General features: G+C 39.4%; 2 protein-coding genes across 6 annotated transcripts in view; one reads left to right on the top strand and one right to left on the bottom strand.

Annotated features, from left to right (window-relative positions):
- The window catches only part of LOC137130246 (potassium-transporting ATPase alpha chain 1), a 10,134-nt gene extending 995 nt beyond the window's left edge, over nucleotides 1-9,139 (bottom strand). The window contains exons 1-21 of the mRNA XM_067510104.1: nucleotides 9,069-9,139; nucleotides 7,597-7,701; nucleotides 7,286-7,345; nucleotides 6,850-7,053; nucleotides 6,555-6,668; nucleotides 6,188-6,322; nucleotides 5,204-5,321; nucleotides 4,788-5,056; nucleotides 4,557-4,635; nucleotides 4,089-4,208; nucleotides 3,845-3,954; nucleotides 3,544-3,678; nucleotides 3,230-3,422; nucleotides 2,921-3,096; nucleotides 2,684-2,820; nucleotides 2,357-2,507; nucleotides 1,916-2,084; nucleotides 1,650-1,804; nucleotides 1,345-1,468; nucleotides 662-807; nucleotides 412-545 (exon numbers count right to left, since the gene is read on the bottom strand). Coding sequence (XP_067366205.1) covers nucleotides 412-545; nucleotides 662-807; nucleotides 1,345-1,468; nucleotides 1,650-1,804; nucleotides 1,916-2,084; nucleotides 2,357-2,507; nucleotides 2,684-2,820; nucleotides 2,921-3,096; nucleotides 3,230-3,422; nucleotides 3,544-3,678; nucleotides 3,845-3,954; nucleotides 4,089-4,208; nucleotides 4,557-4,635; nucleotides 4,788-5,056; nucleotides 5,204-5,321; nucleotides 6,188-6,322; nucleotides 6,555-6,668; nucleotides 6,850-7,053; nucleotides 7,286-7,345; nucleotides 7,597-7,701; nucleotides 9,069-9,080 — 2,846 coding nt within the window. The 5' untranslated portion in view covers nucleotides 9,081-9,139. The remainder of the gene's footprint in view (nucleotides 1-411; nucleotides 546-661; nucleotides 808-1,344; nucleotides 1,469-1,649; nucleotides 1,805-1,915; nucleotides 2,085-2,356; nucleotides 2,508-2,683; nucleotides 2,821-2,920; nucleotides 3,097-3,229; nucleotides 3,423-3,543; nucleotides 3,679-3,844; nucleotides 3,955-4,088; nucleotides 4,209-4,556; nucleotides 4,636-4,787; nucleotides 5,057-5,203; nucleotides 5,322-6,187; nucleotides 6,323-6,554; nucleotides 6,669-6,849; nucleotides 7,054-7,285; nucleotides 7,346-7,596; nucleotides 7,702-9,068) is intronic.
- Nucleotides 9,140-12,265: 3,126 nt separating this feature from the next.
- Nucleotides 12,266-17,464, top strand: tbrg4 (transforming growth factor beta regulator 4). Of its 5 annotated transcripts, none has more exons than XM_067509728.1 (11): nucleotides 12,266-12,372; nucleotides 12,897-13,409; nucleotides 13,519-13,839; nucleotides 14,210-14,384; nucleotides 14,493-14,650; nucleotides 14,765-14,875; nucleotides 14,972-15,116; nucleotides 15,639-15,881; nucleotides 16,000-16,111; nucleotides 16,207-16,321; nucleotides 16,951-17,464. In XM_067509728.1, the coding sequence occupies exons 2-11, from the start codon at nucleotides 12,990-12,992 to the stop codon at nucleotides 17,050-17,052; spliced, it is 1,902 nt and encodes a 633-aa protein (XP_067365829.1). In that variant the 5' UTR covers nucleotides 12,266-12,372; nucleotides 12,897-12,989; the 3' UTR covers nucleotides 17,053-17,464. The 5 variants fall into 5 exon arrangements, with proteins under 5 accessions (XP_067365829.1, XP_067365830.1, XP_067365833.1 ...); XM_067509729.1 differs by having other exon boundaries at nucleotides 12,288-12,372; nucleotides 12,876-13,409; XM_067509732.1 differs by having other exon boundaries at nucleotides 12,293-12,372; nucleotides 12,985-13,409.
- Nucleotides 17,465-18,253: the final 789 nt, after the last annotated feature.

The following is an 18,253-nucleotide window of genomic DNA, read 5'->3' on the forward strand; positions in this document are numbered from 1 at the left end:
CAAATAAACATAAACAAAGAAACAAGCACACAAATCCTGTTACCATCAGAAGGAGATTAGTCGAGGTTATATACTGTGGAATCCTGATGCCTGTGCATCCAAGTAAATGCATTTTATTCATTTTTTTAGTTTTAACTATAAAAGAATCACCATTTCTCACAGAGACCTCAAATTGTAACTTCATCGAAGATTAATTTGTTTGACTCCTGCCTTTTAAAAAGTTTCTTTATGAACAATTGTAATACTGAGCTTTTCTGTTCTTTTCATTTTGCTGATAAATGCATATATGCAGCATAAGCATTAGGGGTGGTGAAGTAATCATTAAAAGGACAAAGGAAGTCAATGTTACAACTTTATCTACTAAAATACACCACATTGAGTAAATCACATTAGCGATGGGTCTTTACTGACCTGAAGAAACCTTGTTGAAACACAGAGAGACGTCGAGTTTTCCTGATCAGTACATCTGAAATCTGACAGATCTCTATACTGACAAAAAAGACAGTGTAGCATGTGTACTCCTGGTACAGCCTCTGACTAAAGGTCTGTAAGCACAGCAGAGGACACAAAGGAGAAACTATTAGCCTTCAATTGTTGCATTGACCCACAGGAGACAAAGATAAAATTAGGACCAGTGGCAGGGTCTTAAACATGTACTAACCCATTCTTGCCCATAGCTGTCCTGTAAGTCTTGAAGATGAACATCTTCCCACTGGGAACGCAGCCCAACACACAAGAGCGGAAACCAGCCCTCCTGGGCCATGGCTGTGAAGTAATCTGTAAAACCTGCAAAAGACTGGATGGCTCCTAATACAAAGAAAGAAGAAATGAAAAAGGGATCAGTACTGCTGGCTTAAAGTGTGGCACCATCCAGATATCACAGGAGGCAATGGCTCAAATAAAGTGTTGGCTTATCTGTTTATTATACAAGGCAGGAGACATGTCTAGTAAAGTTTGTTAGTATATGCATATGCAGTATTCATAGAACTGGAGAAACTTTGGGAATGTTTCAAGTACAACCTAATAAAAAAATAAAACCTAACCTAAGTACAACCAAGGTTGTGTAGGTTTTTTTATTTTTATTTTTTTATTAGGTTGTACTTGAAACATTCCCAAAGTTTCTCCAGTTCTATGAATACTGCATATGCATATACTAACAAACTTTACTAGACATGTCTCCTGCCTTGTAAAATAAACACATAAGCCAACACTTTATTTGAGCCATTGCCTCCTGTGATATCTGGATGGTGCCACACTTTAAGCCAGCAGTACTGATCCCTTTTTCATTTCTTCTTAACACACACAGACACACACACACACACACACACACACACACAGAGTCACCTATCTGGAAGTAAGAGTATACAGCCAGGGCTTCGTTTACTAGACGATCACGTCGAGGGTTCCTGGGCTTCAGGTGCATAATGTCACTCTCTGCTTTCTCATATGCCAGTGACACAGAGGGGAACTTGAAGAGAAACAGAAAAAATCATATCTATTATACATGAGAATGGACGTGAACAAGATAACTGGAAAATCCTGATGAAATGCAATCATATACACAATCATTCCCTACTAATAGTAAGAAATTGCAAACTGTAATCACCATAAATACATTTTTTCTTCTCTGCTCAAAAATATTTACTCACAATGTCAGTGGCAAGTTCGATGAAGAGAATGGTGATACAGCCCAGAGGAAGAGGCACACTAACAGTGATGTAGATCAGATATGGAGTCAGCTCTGGAATGTTTTTAGTTAGTGTGTAGGCAATAGACTTCTTCAGGTTGTCAAAAATAAGACGACCTGCAGAAAAAAAAAAAACACACATTTAAAGAGGGGTCAGTGAACAAATGATCCATTTCCAACTAGATTAAAATATCTGCATTTATTTAAAAGATAATTATTAAGCCTCACCCTGCTCCACTCCAGTGACAATAGAAGCAAAGTTGTCATCCAATAGGATCATGTCAGCAGCATTTTTTGCTGCATCTGAACCAGCGATCCCCATGGCGATGCCAATATCAGCCTTTTTTAGAGCTGGAGAGTCATTCACACCATCACCTGTTACAGCGACAATAGAGCCCTAGAGAGTAGAAAGATGACAAATTGCTCTCACAAGCTTGAAAATGCCATCATTCACACTGGATACAGAATATGTGCACCCATCTCTTCCCATGGTGCTTCTTTATCCATATTCTTCCCAGGGGATCACATTAAAATGAGATATAAGCTTTATAGTATCTACTCAAGTTTTCTTTTTTTCTTTTTTGCTGATAAGTTGTCAAATAGATTTAATTCGTTAACCAGAAGTTTAGAAAACACGGGGGGTAAAATAAAAGGACTGTGTCGATTTACCAGACGTTGGCAACTCTCCACAATAATCAGTTTCTGCTGGGGGGATGTTCTTGCAAACACCATCTCAGGATGACTCCTTAGTGCCTCATCTAACTCATCACTGCTCATGTCCTTCAGCTGACCACCACTGATCACACAAGCACGGGCATCCCTGCACACAGACAATACAGTGATAGACATGGTTACATGCAATAAATAGAGATGCATGCATTCATCTAGATACAACAGTCCGGTGAATCTCTTGTGAGTCTTGATGGCAATGCAAAGTAAATATAACAATGGAGATGGGTGATGTTCAGTGCGCAGACATCACAGTGAGGCCAGTACCTCTTGTTGACTTGTTCAACAGGTATGCGCTTCCTCTGGGCAATGTCTTCTACTGTTTCACTGCCTTCTGAGATGATACCAACATTAGCTGCTATTGCCCTTGCAGTAATTGGATGGTCTCCAGTCACCATGACAACCTAAGGTTTAGGATACAATATAAAGAAAGCTATATGATGAGGAAATCAACACAGACTAATTAAATGTTAAATGTGCGTTTTGGGGGCAATGTGAACACACTCTAATGCCAGCAGTCCGACATTTCATTACTGCATCAGGCACAGTGGCTCTCGGCGGATCAATCATGGAGATGAGACCAGCAAAGCAGAGTCCTGATGTGTTGAAATTCATCTCATCAGTGTCAAATCTAAAACCACGTGGGAACTCTTTCTCATTCAGATAGAGATGACAAAAGCCTGAAAGAGTAGAACAGAACTGTTAAAAAAAAAGAACACCAATGAAAAAAATGTTTACTAAAACTTTCAGGTCCACCTTTCTCTTAGTGTACACATCAATGTCAAATGAATGTGATAAGAAGAACTGTCTAACCTAGGACTCTCTCCCCCAGTCCTCCCAGGTCCATGTAGGCTGTCTGGAAAGCTTCTTTCCACTGTTCATCCAGAGGCAGCTCCTGGCCTTTTATCAAAATGGTGGAGCAGCGTTCTAATATACGCTCTGGTGCTCCCTTCATCACCAACAGGTAGCGCAGGTCCAGTGGATCTTCCAGTTCATGGATTGACAGCTAAGAGGAGAGGGGTGGGTGATACAAGCTCAATAAAATTAGATCTACTTTGTCTAGTTCACTATTTAGCAATTGCTGACATTTAATACAAAGCCCACAACAACCTGGAACTTGGAACTACCTGGAACTTGTTGGTGGAGTTGAAAGGAACTTCCACCACTTTCTTGAAGCGATTACGATAATCCATAATGTTTCCTATGGTTAGCTCAGTGAACTTCAGCAGAGCTGTCTCTGAGGCGTCTCCAACTACAAGCCTCTGTGTGAAATGGTTAAAAGTGAGACACAATGAAAGAAACACTTATGATCCTTTAGGAGTGAAAGGCACACATTACAAAATACACTTAATAATGATCTAACATTAAGTCAGTTCAGCATAACGGCACATGTATGTTTACTACATATGTCCTAAGCACTGAACTTACCTTAGGAATAGGAACTCCTTCTTGATCAGGTCTGAAACAAGCTCTGTTACACAGTGTAGCCACTCTCCCCAGTGAACGCCATGTCTCTGATGACTGGTCAAAACTCTGGCCTGAAACCCCCCCCCAAAAAAGATAGCTCAAATGAACACAAATCCACTTTGTTTATTTACTGTAGTGGAAGCCTACAAGTTATTTTATTATAAGTTATTCATATTTTTTTAAATGCTTCTTTCTATGTGTTTACCTGACTGATCTTCAGTGGTGTCAGCAGCGTGGATTTGGTTGTCAAACCACAGATGAGCTACAGTCATCCTGTTCTGTGTCAATGTGCCAGTCTTATCAGAACAAATCACTGAAGTGGAACCTAAACACATGGTTTAAAAAGTTAAATAAATAGACGATACATACATGTTAAGTGAATTAGCTTAACAGAGACAGAAACATCTTGAATCTTTAAATGATCTATTTTTATAATCTGTAAAACTTTGCCATTCTGCTGCATGTGATGTGGGAAGATGTGATCCAAGTGCTTGTTTGCATGGCAAAGCCGATAAATGGGTTAAATTTTAATCTAAAATCCCCAAATATTTGTCCACATTGCAACTTTAATTGGCCTGATCAGAATGATCCCTTTCAGTTTCAACAGACACACTGCCTGAATGCAACAAAACTGTTTCACTGGACCACATGTGTCTGGTATTTAGGCACTCACCCAATGTCTCCACTGCCTCCAGGTTCTTCACAACACAGTTCTTCCTGGCAAGTCGTTTAGCAGTCAGAGATAAGCATACCTAACAAAGATGCATGCAACATGTACATTTAATGTCACATTTTATTATGTTTTATGGAGAAGATAGTTACAGAGTGGGAAAACCTGCTAAGACACCAAGAAACAACAGTCTACACACATTATTATAGATTTACATTTGCTCCAATTACTTACAGTAACTGTGGCAAGGAGTCCCTCTGGCACATAAGCCACCACGATAGCCATGAAAAAGATCATGGCTTCCAGAAAGGCGTAGCCAATAAACATAGCAACCACAAAGAAGGTAAAGCCAAAAAAGATTGCCAGACCAGCAATGATGTCCACAAAATGCTCAATTTCTATGGCAATAGGTGTCTTCTCGTTGCCTACGCCACTTGCCAAACTGGCAATCCGACCAATGATGGTACTATCACCTGTGTTAATGATGACACCAGTGGCTACACCTGGGGAGAAGAGGAGGGGAGGGGAGAGTTTATTGTTATGTTCAGCCATCTTGTGTATGTATGCTCACCAGTGACAAAAGAGAGTAATTTACACTGGGTCTGCCTGTGTACATGAATGCATTCTATCTGGTGTGTACAGTAATGTACCTTCCAGACAGGTGGTAGAGAAAAAAGCAATGTTTCTAGTCTCCAGTGGATTCTCATGAGTACATTCAGGACTTCTGGTTTGCGGTTCAGACTCCCCTGTCAAGGATGAGTTGTCAACCTGGAATAAAAAAATCCACATGAATGGTTTGTTATTCACATGATAAAATATGGTAAGAGGGGAGAGCGCGTGTAGCGGATTGAGCATTTTAAATGTCAACGTTATTTATGATGACATATTTAATTTTTTTAATCAAACACTACATTTTCTAAATACAAATATAGAATATTGATTCCTGCTTCCATTAAGTCACATCCACCACTGCCAACTGGCCACCTGCAGAGTCAAAAGCCAGGGGCCGCCATAGTTCACACAACTCACAGTGCTTGTCATTGCTTCTCAACCAGAGCCAGAAGCTCCTTTATTTAGCCTCCTCTGACAGGTCAATGCGTGCTTGACTTTACATTGGCTCCTTGCATTCCTATTTCTCTGAGTAACCATCTTGTAGAGTGACAGACAATCTTCAGCTGGGGTAAGTCTACCTTTGTCTGCCACACTGCCTAAAGCCAGGTCCACCTGATAGTACAACCTAGATGAACTGTCGCTTCTAAACGTATTGCAGCCTTATTCCATTTAGTCCTTTGGCAGACACTTTTATCCAAAGCGGCTTACAAGTGAGTCACGAAGCAAATAAAAGTCTCTGTGGCCAATCTTCTTTTTCCTGCCAACCACACCTTGCCTTTCTCTCCCCATCCAAGCCTTGCTCCTCCATAGAAGTCTACCATCTTTTGATGTTATAATCTGGAAATGGCATGCTAGAGGTTTGAATCCCAGTATCTTGTAAAAGATGATCCCTGGACTTCAATCTTAGCACCAGCCTTGTCCTCTCTTGCTTGGACTTCAGTCAGATGTAGGCTCAGGACATTGTTATCTAACTGATCATATGTATGGATTAATACAGAATGCAGTGTATCTATGTGAACTACCTTGCATCCCTGAGAAGTGATGATGCGAATATCAGCAGGGACTCTGTCTCCTCCTTTGATCTCTACCAGATCCCCCACCACCAATTGGTAGGCATTGATCTGGTTTTTCTGGCCATCACGGATCACCATGGCTTGCTATTTTTGTGTATTAAGAGTAAGATTAACAAAGGTTGATGCAAGAAAGACACAAAGAGACAGAAGTGACAGACATTAAAAAATAGCAGAAGAGAAAAATGTAAATAAAATGAAAACAAAAATGTTGATTACATTCCCACAATATGAGGACATATAGTTTGCCCTTCACAAACTGCATTTCCTCATATTGTGGGAAGTTAACAAACATTTTTGTTTTGATTTCTCAACTTACCTGTGGAACCAGATTCTTGAAGCTAGCAATGATGTTGGTACTCTTGAATTCTTGGTAATAACCAAAGCAACCAGTTACCACCACGACAGCAATTAGGGTGATGGCCAAGTATAGCTGGAGTGACAAAGAACATTTCACCACAAAAAATAGTAACTAGCAATCCTCATCCTCCCTCTCCTTATTTGTTTTACTCTTCTCTCTTAACCCACCAACTCAAAGCATTTCATATAAGTCACTTTTTTCATCCTATGAACTCAAGGGAAAAAACATAAATGGAAAAAACAGTATAACTCACATCATCAAAACTGGTGAGGTTTCCTCTCCCAAGTTCAATTCCAAAAGCAATGAAGCAGATGACAGCTGCAACCCACATTAGACACTGCAGCCCTCCAGCCAGCTGCCTGGCAAACTTTACATACTCTGGGGTTCCTTTAGGAGGCTTCAATTCATTTGGGCCATCTCGCTCCAAAATCTGCTGGGCAAAGGTGGTCGTCAAGCCCTGTGGACAGAGAACAGAAAATAAGTGAGAATGGTTTGGAAACAAAAATTGGTGGAAAACATTATTGTCTTGGAACCTTAAGTACCCACATAGAGAGGAAAAACTAGGTATTGGATATGGATGAAGAGAAAATGGAAAAACGAAGGAAACTGAATATAAATAAACCTTTAAGTAATGACCTAAAACAAGCAACAAACGTTACAAAGGAGTCATTGGAGGAGACATGTCTTACTTTGGTAACACTGGTGTTATATCTCATTTCCAGCTCTTCAATTGTAATCTCATGGTCATCCTGCAGGGGGAGACAGAGGACATCATTGATTCAGAGAACAGATCAGAGTGAAAAAGGTGTTTTTTGAGAGCTGGCCATTGTAACTTAGACATTATAACTGAACAGCTCTGCAATAAAAGTCCAAGTTCATTAGTTTGGACCAAGACCAGCCCTGACACATATTAAGATATTATGTATCTTATGTAGCAGAGTATGTAACACTGCTCACTGTTTTCATATTCTACATTTTTCAGGTAGCTATTATTACTCACTATATCCATTTCTTTCTTCATGCCTTCCAGTTTTTCCTTCTTCTTCATCTTTTTCTTCTTCTTCTTGTCCATGTCTCCATCCATTTCAAACATGTCATAAGCATCCTAAACACAGGGGAAAATAAGAGAAACAATTCATGCATATCTTCATGCAGAAAATCTGTCCATCTTTCCAGAATGCTTGATATTGCTGATGTTGAAAATGAAATGTATGTTTTTCAATATTTGCGATATGCTTTTAAAAATAAGTTTAAAATACTGTCAAATATTCATCCCTAAGATATGAAAAAAATGCATGTCACCATTTCAACAGTTCATTACATTTTTATAAAAAAAAAACATTTGGTTTGTAATAAACTTATTTTGACTCTTTTCTTATTATTATTGTTATTATAATTAAAACTGTTTTATGATGTTTAATTAAAGTGCTGCTGTTAGTTATTTAATTGCAACAGCAGCAAACCACTGTAATTAGACATAATAAAACTGTACTTTCTGTCAAGCTGTAAAACTCAGGCCATTATCCCTTTACAAGCCAGCTTACTATCCATCAACATCTAATTGTGATAACTGTGAACTAATGTTTCCAATTTTGATGGCAACATATTATTTATCAACTGCTCATGATACTTATTTTGTGAGGGACAAGATGTGACTGTTTTTTTTTTTGTTGTTGTTTGTTTTATCTTAGAAGCAGTCCTGCTGAGTGACTGAGGATACCAGCCAGTCCTTTGTTACTGAACTCTATTTCTTCCTTGGACTTAAGAGTTTGCATTTACTGAACATGTGCAAAAAGTTTGTTCCCAGGCTGAAGCTGTTCTGTCACACTGTTGTTCTTTTATTTCTGCTTCTCTGGTTAAGCTTATGAGTTTAGTAAAGCCTAACATTAGATTGAAGATTTTATTGGAGACAGATTCTTCTATGTATGGTAATGCAGGGCCAATTAGTTTTGTAACACAAAGTCAGCTGTACAAAGGATTGAGGATTTGTAATAAACTACAGCAGTATTTCACAGTAAGTGTTTTCTCTTGTTGTATTGCATTATCATAACCAAACAGTAACATAATGGTATATACTGTGAAATAATGGTTAACCTACAGTTATTTACTGTAATTCAACATATAATAATATACTGTTAAAATAAATCGAAAATACTGGCATGTCTGCTGCCAATGTTTTACCCTTGTTTTAAGGTGACATTTTTTACAGTGCTGTTCACTTAGTTTATTACACATGAATATGTCACCATTTAGACACTTCATTACATTTTCTTAAAAAAAACAAACATTTGGTTTATCATAAACTTATCTTAACACTTATTATAATTATTATTTTATTTATTTTATTATCTAATATTTTAATATTTGTATACTTACATTCAGTCAGTGCTCTTTATCTGATTTTACATTAATAAAAATCTACTTTCTCCCACAAACAATGATAAACATCAGCATTTCTGCTGGATCTCTTACCGTTTTACTCATGGTTGCTGGTGTGATAGGGGACTGCTCTCCTAAATCGATGGAGGTCCAGACCACTCGGTCCCTCTTTGCTGCCGAAATTTTGACTGTGATTTATGATGCAATCCCAGGCATACACCCTCTCTCGCTTTTCCACACACACACACCCACTCACACAATGGTCAGAAACAGGACAATTTTTTAGGAAAAGACTTTTATACCTTTACCTCCCCTTTTCATTTGCACATGCGCAAAAATACGTTTGGACATAAACACACAAATCTTAAACGTGCACTTTTATACAACAGCCTGCGTAAAATGGTACTTCAAGTAGCAACAATGTCAACCAGGTCACACACATAGAAATACATTCCTATGATAATATGTGCGTAGGTTAGTGTTTCTCTGGTATCTCTTATCTCAGCTCAGCAAGTTTCTTTTCCTGATAAAGTGATTGGAGTAAGGGGCAGTGAAGGTTAAAACAGACCAATGTCATTCTGCCTGACATTGCACTGCTTTTAATTTTCACCAAAAATGCTGCCTGCAACTGCATTTAATCACTTGCCACATCAGCTGCCAATCCAGCCCATCAGCAATGCTACAACAGTACAACCACAGGAGTATGTAAAAAGTGTCAATATGTCCTGTGAAGTTTACCCTTACAACAGCATGCTTTTTCAGTTCGAGCCTATACCCCTCCTCTGACTGCACCATCTACACCACACAGCTGCTCCTCTGATTTATGTTCACCTCATGTCACGTAGTCTAGCTGTGATACCCAGATTGTGTTTCCACAACACAGCTCAATGTTTTTTTTATGATTTTGGAAAGTCTTGATAATGTGCAAATGGCTGAGAATGGTTGTGTAGACAAAAACAAATGTGAATGATTTAGTGTAAGTACAAAAAGGCAGTCTAGAAATATTTTAAAGCAAAGAGGATACAGTATGATTTTGATCTTATGGTTACAACCTCCAATTTAAATATTTATAAACCCTTAATGGCTAAATAAGAATTTATTTAACTGTTTTCACAATCGTCTGATTCTTCTACTGAATAACTTTTCATTTGCAAACATCCCTGAGAACCTTTAAGTTTAACACAACAAACTTTGTTAGTTTGTGTACATGTGTCTAGTCATTTGGCAGATGCGTTGTGGTCATATTATCAAATTTGTGGCCGTATGTCTTGGACATTCTAGTGAAGAGAGGAGCAGAGTTATCAACTGATCCCCACCTGGTGGTGAGTTAAATACGGTGGCGGAGGAGGATGCCGGATGAACCTGGTAAACCCTAACTTGTAGTGAGGATGTGCTGGGAATGCCTATTGGATGCCCTTATCCATTGAATCTTTAACTCCCGTCTCTGGAAGAATTTCTCCTGCCTTCAGGGGAGACTGGGTACATGGAAACGGAATGGACCATGTTTAAAGCCTTCATTGTGTAAGCGGCCACTCTGAGTTGTGGCCAGAAGGTAGTTGATGCCTGTCATGGCGGCACCCCTAGGACTTGCTGGTGTACACCAGCGGTAGAGGAGGCCGTCAGGCTGAAGAAAGAGGACTTTTGAGCATAATATTATGTGAAGCATGATGCTGCGGCTTGGATAATTGCAAACGCAAAAACGGTTCGGAGAAGCTATGGAGGGGGAATTACGGTTGGCCTCAGGGTAGTTCTGGAAAACCATTGGATTGGCTCCTGACCTGAACCCATCCACTGGTGGAAATCTATACCCTTCCAAGACTACTGGAGGGGTCATGGGAGTATGCCCAGGCTACATGTGTTTTGTGGACTTGGAGAAGGCTTATGAGTGTGTTCCTTTGGGCATTTTGTAGGTGGTTTTGAGGGAGTAATGGGAGCTGGGGTCATGGTTACAAGCCATCTGGTTCTTGTACAATTAGTCACTACACCAAGTGGAGGAGTTTCTTGGGGTCTTGTTCATGAGTGAGGGTAAAATGGATTGTGAGATAGACAGGCAGATTGGTGCAGCTTCAGCAGTAATGCAAACATTGTACCGAATTCTTATTAAAACTGCCCAACTGGTAGGAGACCCCGTTGCAGGCCCAGAACAGATTGGAAGAATTATATATCCCACCTGGCCTGGGAACACCTCAGAATCCCGCCAGAAGACTTGGAAATTGTTCCCAAGGACAAGGATGTCCTGGTAAACCTGATGCCACTGCGACCTTACTCGGGATATGAGGAAGATAATGAATGAATTAATTCATTTTGTTACGGTGATTCAGTAGCATTCAGTCTCAGCAGTTGTTTGTGCTAAGGTACACTACTGAGCATTCAGACATGCGTCTGCAGACTTTCCATATGATACCTCTGACAAACGATCATTACGCTATAGTAGATGTCAAAAAAAGGGCTACCGATTACTCAAATAACCCATGTTAGTGACAATATTACCCATAAATAAATATTCTCACTCAATTACACATGTGGAACTTAAAAATTAAATAGCAAAATTTAATGCAAAGCATACAACATTGGGACAAATCTTGAACCTAGTTTGTATGTAGAATAGTAATGAGTAAAATGGAGCTAAGGTCACCCTGTCTCTTAACCGTTCCTGCCCCGAACATGTTGCATACTACACAAATAGCAGCCAGGTAAGATAAGTTGTGTATAAAAGAGTCAATATTATAATGTACTATTCAATGTGGAGTGACAGTGGCTGTGTAATCAAAGTAATGTTATCAGCCTGATTTTATCAGCTGTTATAACACATTACTGTGGAGGGAAGTGAGGAAGGTGAGAATAGAAGGGTTGATGATCAAAGAAAAGAGTATGAGACAGAATCACAAATTGAGAGATTGACATATCTAAACATACATAAACACTAAACATTAGTGTTATTTTTTTTTATTTGTGGTGCTGCTGTTTAAAAATTTCAACATTTAATAGGGTGGACATGGATTAAGTTTGCAAAAAATGTTGCAAATTTGTCCCCAAACTTTGCAACTGAGTCACTGCTGATAACTATTAAAACATTTAAACAACATCTGTAAGGTAGGTTGTAATAATAAACAACCTCATACAATGAGTACATAATATCCAGCAGTTATCTAACTAATATAATATAATATAGAATATATATTATAGAAAGTATAAATCATTATATATTTTTTATATATTATTTATTTATATTAGCTATTCATTATAACTGTATTTTTGAAAGAGTGGAAGGTTTATCGAATGACAACTGCGTCCACGGATGACGTACTGCGGTGCCGTCACGTCATCTTCCTGCGACTACCACTGATTCCCAGCGTTACGTGCGAGCAACTTTCAACAAACTTATCGTTAGCTATTGGTACGTTTATTTGTAAAAATGACGGTCGGTGATGCTGTGAGTCTTGTTTGTATCTCATATTGCAAATAAGGTTCTGTCTCATCAACAACAATAATTGGGAGCTTTTCATTGTGAAATTTCCTTTTCGCGACAAGGTCAGAATGTAACATTACATGACAGAAGAAACCCTCCGTGGCTGTTTCGGCAGCATTACCTTTACAGTACCTTCAGAAAAGTGTCGGTTCAAAGTTAGGACATCAGATATATATCTCAATTATGATTGTTGTTGCTATTGTGTATCTATATTAGAATCTACATTATGTTTTACTATGCCCGCATAGGTAAAATTACACAGGAGCTCCAATGTTAACTTACATCCTTTAAAAGTGCTAATGAAATATAGTTAAAAAACTAACATGATGGCCACAAAGATTAATATTTGATATTGTATATTTGTTTTGAGGAAAAAAAAGGTTCAGCTCACATTTCTGTGACCAGTCAACCTTTCTTTTTAACCATTGCAGAACTGTCCACTGTCCCCTTAGGTCTGATAAGAGATGGTGACAGTGGCTGCTACGTTGTGAGAAACTTTTTCTCTCCTCTACCTCTTCCGGCCCCTATCTTGTTTCTCAGACCGAATGGCCAGCCGGTTCTTGCAAAGATATGCCCGCACTCTCTGCAGGGCCTCCTTTCAGGCTTCAACTGCTGCTGCTCGCCCGTCTCCATCCGTGGCTGTGCATGCAGAGGTGCAGAGGGCTCAGGGATGGCCATGGGTGACAGACAGGTTAATGTGCGAAGGAAGTACAGTGGCTAAGGAAGACAACTATACGTTCATTCCTACACTCACCCAGCTGGACGAGTTGGTGGAAAAGGCAGAAGCACCAGAGGACATCCTGCTAGCCTGGGTAGAGCATGAAGGAAATGCTAATCAAGCTGCAAATGCACTAATGAAGTGGACTCTCTTGGTGCTGAAGACAAAGGGCAGATTTAAAGAGCAACCAACAGAACTACTAATGGATTCAAGGCTACAGGATATGATGGACACCGTATCTCAGCAGGTTAAGAACCCAGATGCACTATGATAATATACAGTATGTTGACCGACATTCAAGTCCTCATGTTTGCTTCTTAGGATTAATGACTCACTAATGTATTTTTTCCTTTCAGGTGTCTTCTGTGTGGAACAGCAATCTAGTGTCGGTCCTGCGAGCTCTCTGGATTATGGGTGTGCTCTCAACTGACCCAGTACTGGGGTCTGTCCAGACAGAGGTCTTGTGGAGAATTCGCAGGCTAACCTACAAGCAACTGGGCTACTTGGTAGACTGGGGAGCAGGCAGGAAAGGACCACAGGATGCAGCAATAGTAAACGCTGCATTAAAACAACTGGCACTGCGCTGGACCGAAATTACTGATACTAAAACTGTCAGTGCACTGATATCCAAAGGACATCACATGCCACCTACCTTGATGGACAGATTAGAGGACAAGGTATCTTTGTAAACACGTGACCATTTAACACAGTTAATGTTCTAGCTGAGCATATTAATCTCAGAGTTACTGTTTCCATTAGAACGTGGTGAATTGATTCCTCACAGGCTTGAGACTGTTTCTCTACAGAAGTTATTTTAATGCAATGCCATTGGACCGGTGACAGGAGAAAATATAATATTACTGACTGCATGTGTAGTATAAATCTAAATCATTATGTTTGCAGGCAGACTGCTGCAACATAGGAGAAGGTTGAATTGTAAATAAATAAAAAACTACCTATGAAGAGGTTGCTCTGGAGCATAGATCTACGTTAAACCTATGAGAACTGTATTAGATACCATAATACTAACCGCTGTGTGTGTTGCAGGCTTTAGAGCTTGCAGAGGGGTTTACAACAGAAGAGATCCGGAAAGTCTGTGTATCTTTGGCTGCTCAGAGCCGCAGATGTGTCCCACTGCTTAGAGCTCTCTCCTACCACCTTTTCCAAAAACCGTCGTCAGAGTTTACTACTTCACTGATACTCGACATGGCTTTTGCTTATGGTAAGAACCCTTAAATTATCTATCATCCCGGCTTTAACATTTTGTTAAAGCTTTCTGCTCAGCAACAATTCTAAATGTTGCACTCTTAACTGTCATCTTTGTCCATAGGGAAATTGAGTTTCCATCATTCTCAAGTTTTTCAGCGAATGGCATCAGAGTTGTTACCCAGAGTCCCTGAGCTCAACTCTGTTGACATCATACGTTGTGCCAAATCCCTGGGGTTCCTCAAATGGCTCCACATTCGCCTCTTTGAGGCCTTTGCTGAGGTCAGTTAAACGCTTAAAACTATATGTTCAAACTGCATGATCTTTAATCTTAAATGAATTAGTAATAATGTTTTGACTGACTGTTTAACTGTGTCTTTGTACATTTTATACCAGCACTACACAGCAAACAGTCAGAAGTACAGTATTCTTCAGGTCTGTAATCTGCTCATGACTTTTGCCAGACTGGGCTTTCTACCTAGTAATGGAGAAGAGTTCTTTAGTAAGGTACTAATGTAATTAAATGCATTGTTTTGGGTTTACATGGTTATTTTTACTTGCTACCCTTTAGTAGATTCTCTGTGTGTTTCAATTTATTTTAAGGTTCACACTGTGCTGGAGGACTCACTCTCAGGCCTGGATCCCATCCTAAAGACAGATGTGGTTTGGGCTCTTTGCGTGCTACAGCAGGCCAAGCCTAACTACCTCATCCCTCTAACACAACCAAATCATATTACCAAACTGTCAGGTAAGACAGGTTGCTGTGGCCGTTTGTCCTAATTATGCTACTTTCTGTTTACGACAAATATGCAGTAAATATGCAGTCGTATACCAACCCTCCCAACCCTACACCCATTTTCCTGTGCAACTATATATTTGCAATTCAGAAACATATCTCTCAGTTTTAGTTAGTCTTAGTTTAATTTTAAGACCCAGAATGATATTAAAGTTAATATCAGCTTTGTTTCGTCTATCAATAATTTAGTTTTGGATTTAAATCTCCGTGTTGTGTCAAAGAGTACATTTGCTTGGAACCTACAGTATGACTTGTTTATGAAAGGTTTTAAGCATCCTTATCTCTCAGTATCGACTGCCAAAATACTATTATGCCTCAGTAGATGGCAGTGTAGTGCTAATAGACTTCTGCCTCAATATTAATCCTATTTTTCCCAAATATGAAGCATGCCATTTATTATAAAACATTTTTAAGCGGTTTTAAGAGGTTGACTGCACTTATTATCTCTGTCTGTTGTCTTTTTTGCATCTTCAGAGATCAGTCCAGGTAAAATGGAAAACTATCAGCTAAAGTTCCTGCACATTGCTGCTACTCTTCACTTGGAGCATCCAGGTTCCACAGATCCTCCATTCTCCCTGACTCTTATGTCAGTCCCAGTCAGCACCTCCCCCCTCTCCCCGCTGAAGAGCAGTCTAAGAAAAGCGTTACAGAGTTTGTTTGGTGAGAGGACCGAGGTCCTCCGCACTGGCGTTGACACTGTATATGGATGGACTATTGGTTAGTTGCCTATATAGTAAATGGACTCACACACTTAAGTACAAGTTCCTTTTGGATGTTGGCTCTGAATTAATATTTAACACAGTTTTTAACGGCTCATCTGCTTTTTTATAATCAGATGGTGAGCTGGTAGTGGATTGTGACAACAAACCAGTTGACATGTCAATGTTGAAAGCCCCTCATCTACCTAGTGGAGGCGGTGACCAGGCTTTACCTACAGGGGCACAACGGTGAGTCATGTAATCGCTTGGGCTTGAGTAGTTTATTTTAGATTTAAGTTGAGTTTTCTCCCTTTAAATGTTACATCTCCCCTCCATTGTTTTAGACTTGCTTTCCTGGCTTGGGAATTTCCAAACTTTGGCTCAAAGAGTAAAGACCTTCTGGGACGATTTACTATGATGAGGCGACATCTCCAACTGGCTGGCTTCATCACAGTGGAGGTAGGGAGCGGTAGGAGAAGGGATAGCCCATCTTTGTAGCAGTATTTGTGAAGATGTTCTAGTTAATATACTTATTTTGACAGTGCTGAATTAATTTTCTTTGTAAAGAGTAAACTAACTGGATTTTAGTGCACCCATTACACTTAAACCAAAAGCAATATGTTTGCTGGTTTGTCATGATTGCTTTGATACTAATTGGATAGAGGCAGGGAAGCAGTGGTACTGTATCTGAAAAGCTATGGTTCTGCAAACAAATAGACCAAACACATGGTAGAGCTGCGAGTCAGGTGGGTCCTGCTGCAGTCTGTGGTATAAATAGAGTTCCAGCCGCAGCTCTACCTCATCTAGGCCAATCCAAGCTCTCACGCTCATCTAGGACAACCTCCTTAGCCAATAGTTGCATCACTTGCCTCTCAGGTTTGCAGTGTATCTGACTATGTTAACAGGGAAACAATATCTAAATGAGATTGAAATCCGGCATTATTTTGTGATATCTCACAAATATCTTACCATAAAGTGAGTTTTACAACAAAGCACACAAGCAAACAGAGCACCGGTACTAAAGAGTCATTTGCTCATTAGCACTTTAAATGAATTTTTTCAAATACTTTTCTTTTGTCCTCTTTGAGGTGCCATATTACGAGTGGCTGGAGCTGAAGACAGACTGGCAGAAATCGGCATACCTGAAGGATAAAATGGGGAAGGCTGTAGCGGAAGAAATGGCCAAGTGAACAAGGCAAAGACTTGAACAGATATTGCAGGCTCAGCTAAATCAGAGCTTTCCCAATCAAATGGGACCACTGGGAAAACACACACACACAAACCCACGTTAACACTCAGAACAGCACTGCAGAAAAGCTCTCTCATACTTTGTCAGAAAAAAAAAATTCACTCTGGTCCCCTTGGCAACGTGTGGGGTTTTCCCTGTTTCCATGGTGATGATGAGCCTGAATATTAGAGCCGAAGAGAGACAGAAATAAACAACCAGTTCAGTAGAAATTTAAGTAAGAACTAAGTCTTTGCATGTCTGATTTGTGTCACACATGCCTAATATCATTGAGTGAACACATCCATCAGAATAACTTAATTATTTCTGTAAATGTATGTGGAGTTATCTTGTGATGGAATAAATTGTTTTATTGGTATTTTTTGCCTTTTTATACATTCTCAGGATTTACTGCATTTCCCATAGGAATCAGATTCATGATGTGATGGTATGTGTGTGATATGTTGGCACATTTTACCAGAAGTGTACAGTGTGCATTAAATATATATTTAGTGTGGTATTCAGACTGAGGATGCTTTATTTCTCATCTAACAACTAGTTCAGACACCCCTTTTGCAAACCGGTGTGTGTGAGAATGAGTGCATTAGTATTATTTGCAGAGAGTAATAAATAAGTCATAAATCTATATGCCCTCCATTTTAAAATAATTAAATTCACTAAATAGAACAAGTTTAGATGCAGGATAAAGTTTAAGTTTTTATTTCGAATGTGATGGGATATTATAATTGCATACTCAATATATGCTAAATGTTAAAAAGCCAATAGCATTATAAAAAAACAGACAGGTTAAGAGTCCGACATAAATAATTTGCTGACCTGAAACTACAGACACTTCATGTGCAACAGCGGTGCTCTAACATCAGAGGCTGTTAAATGTCAGAAAAAAGAGGGCGAGCCAGGGCAGAGGGCTATAAATAAGTTAAATTTAGCAAGAACCAAAGCATGTTACAAAGGCAGGATGGCTAATGGGGGTTCGTGAAACAACGGATGTGACAATTACTTGATACTCTGATGAACCATTACACAATTCAGAGGCATGGTCCCTCCCTGATTCTTCCCAATTGATTGATTGATTGATAGACTTTTGACTTTTAGTATTTAACTCTTAGTGACATTTTGATGAGGTAAAAGTGAACACATCTTCC

Source organism: Channa argus, chromosome 7 (genome assembly GCF_033026475.1).
Source record: "Channa argus isolate prfri chromosome 7, Channa argus male v1.0, whole genome shotgun sequence".
NCBI classification, from domain to species: Eukaryota; Metazoa; Chordata; class Actinopteri; order Anabantiformes; family Channidae; genus Channa; species Channa argus.

Excerpts from the sequence above, each read along its gene's own strand:
- tbrg4 (XM_067509728.1), top strand. The coding sequence starts at position 12,990 with ATGGCCAGCCGGTTCTTGCAAAGATATGCCCGCACTCTCTGCAGGGCC. Across the intron at positions 13,840-14,209 it reads TGGACAGATTAGAGGACAAG|GCTTTAGAGCTTGCAGAGGG; the intron begins GTATCTTTGTAA and ends TGTGTGTTGCAG. Across the intron at positions 15,117-15,638 it reads TCATATTACCAAACTGTCAG|AGATCAGTCCAGGTAAAATG; the intron begins GTAAGACAGGTT and ends TTGCATCTTCAG.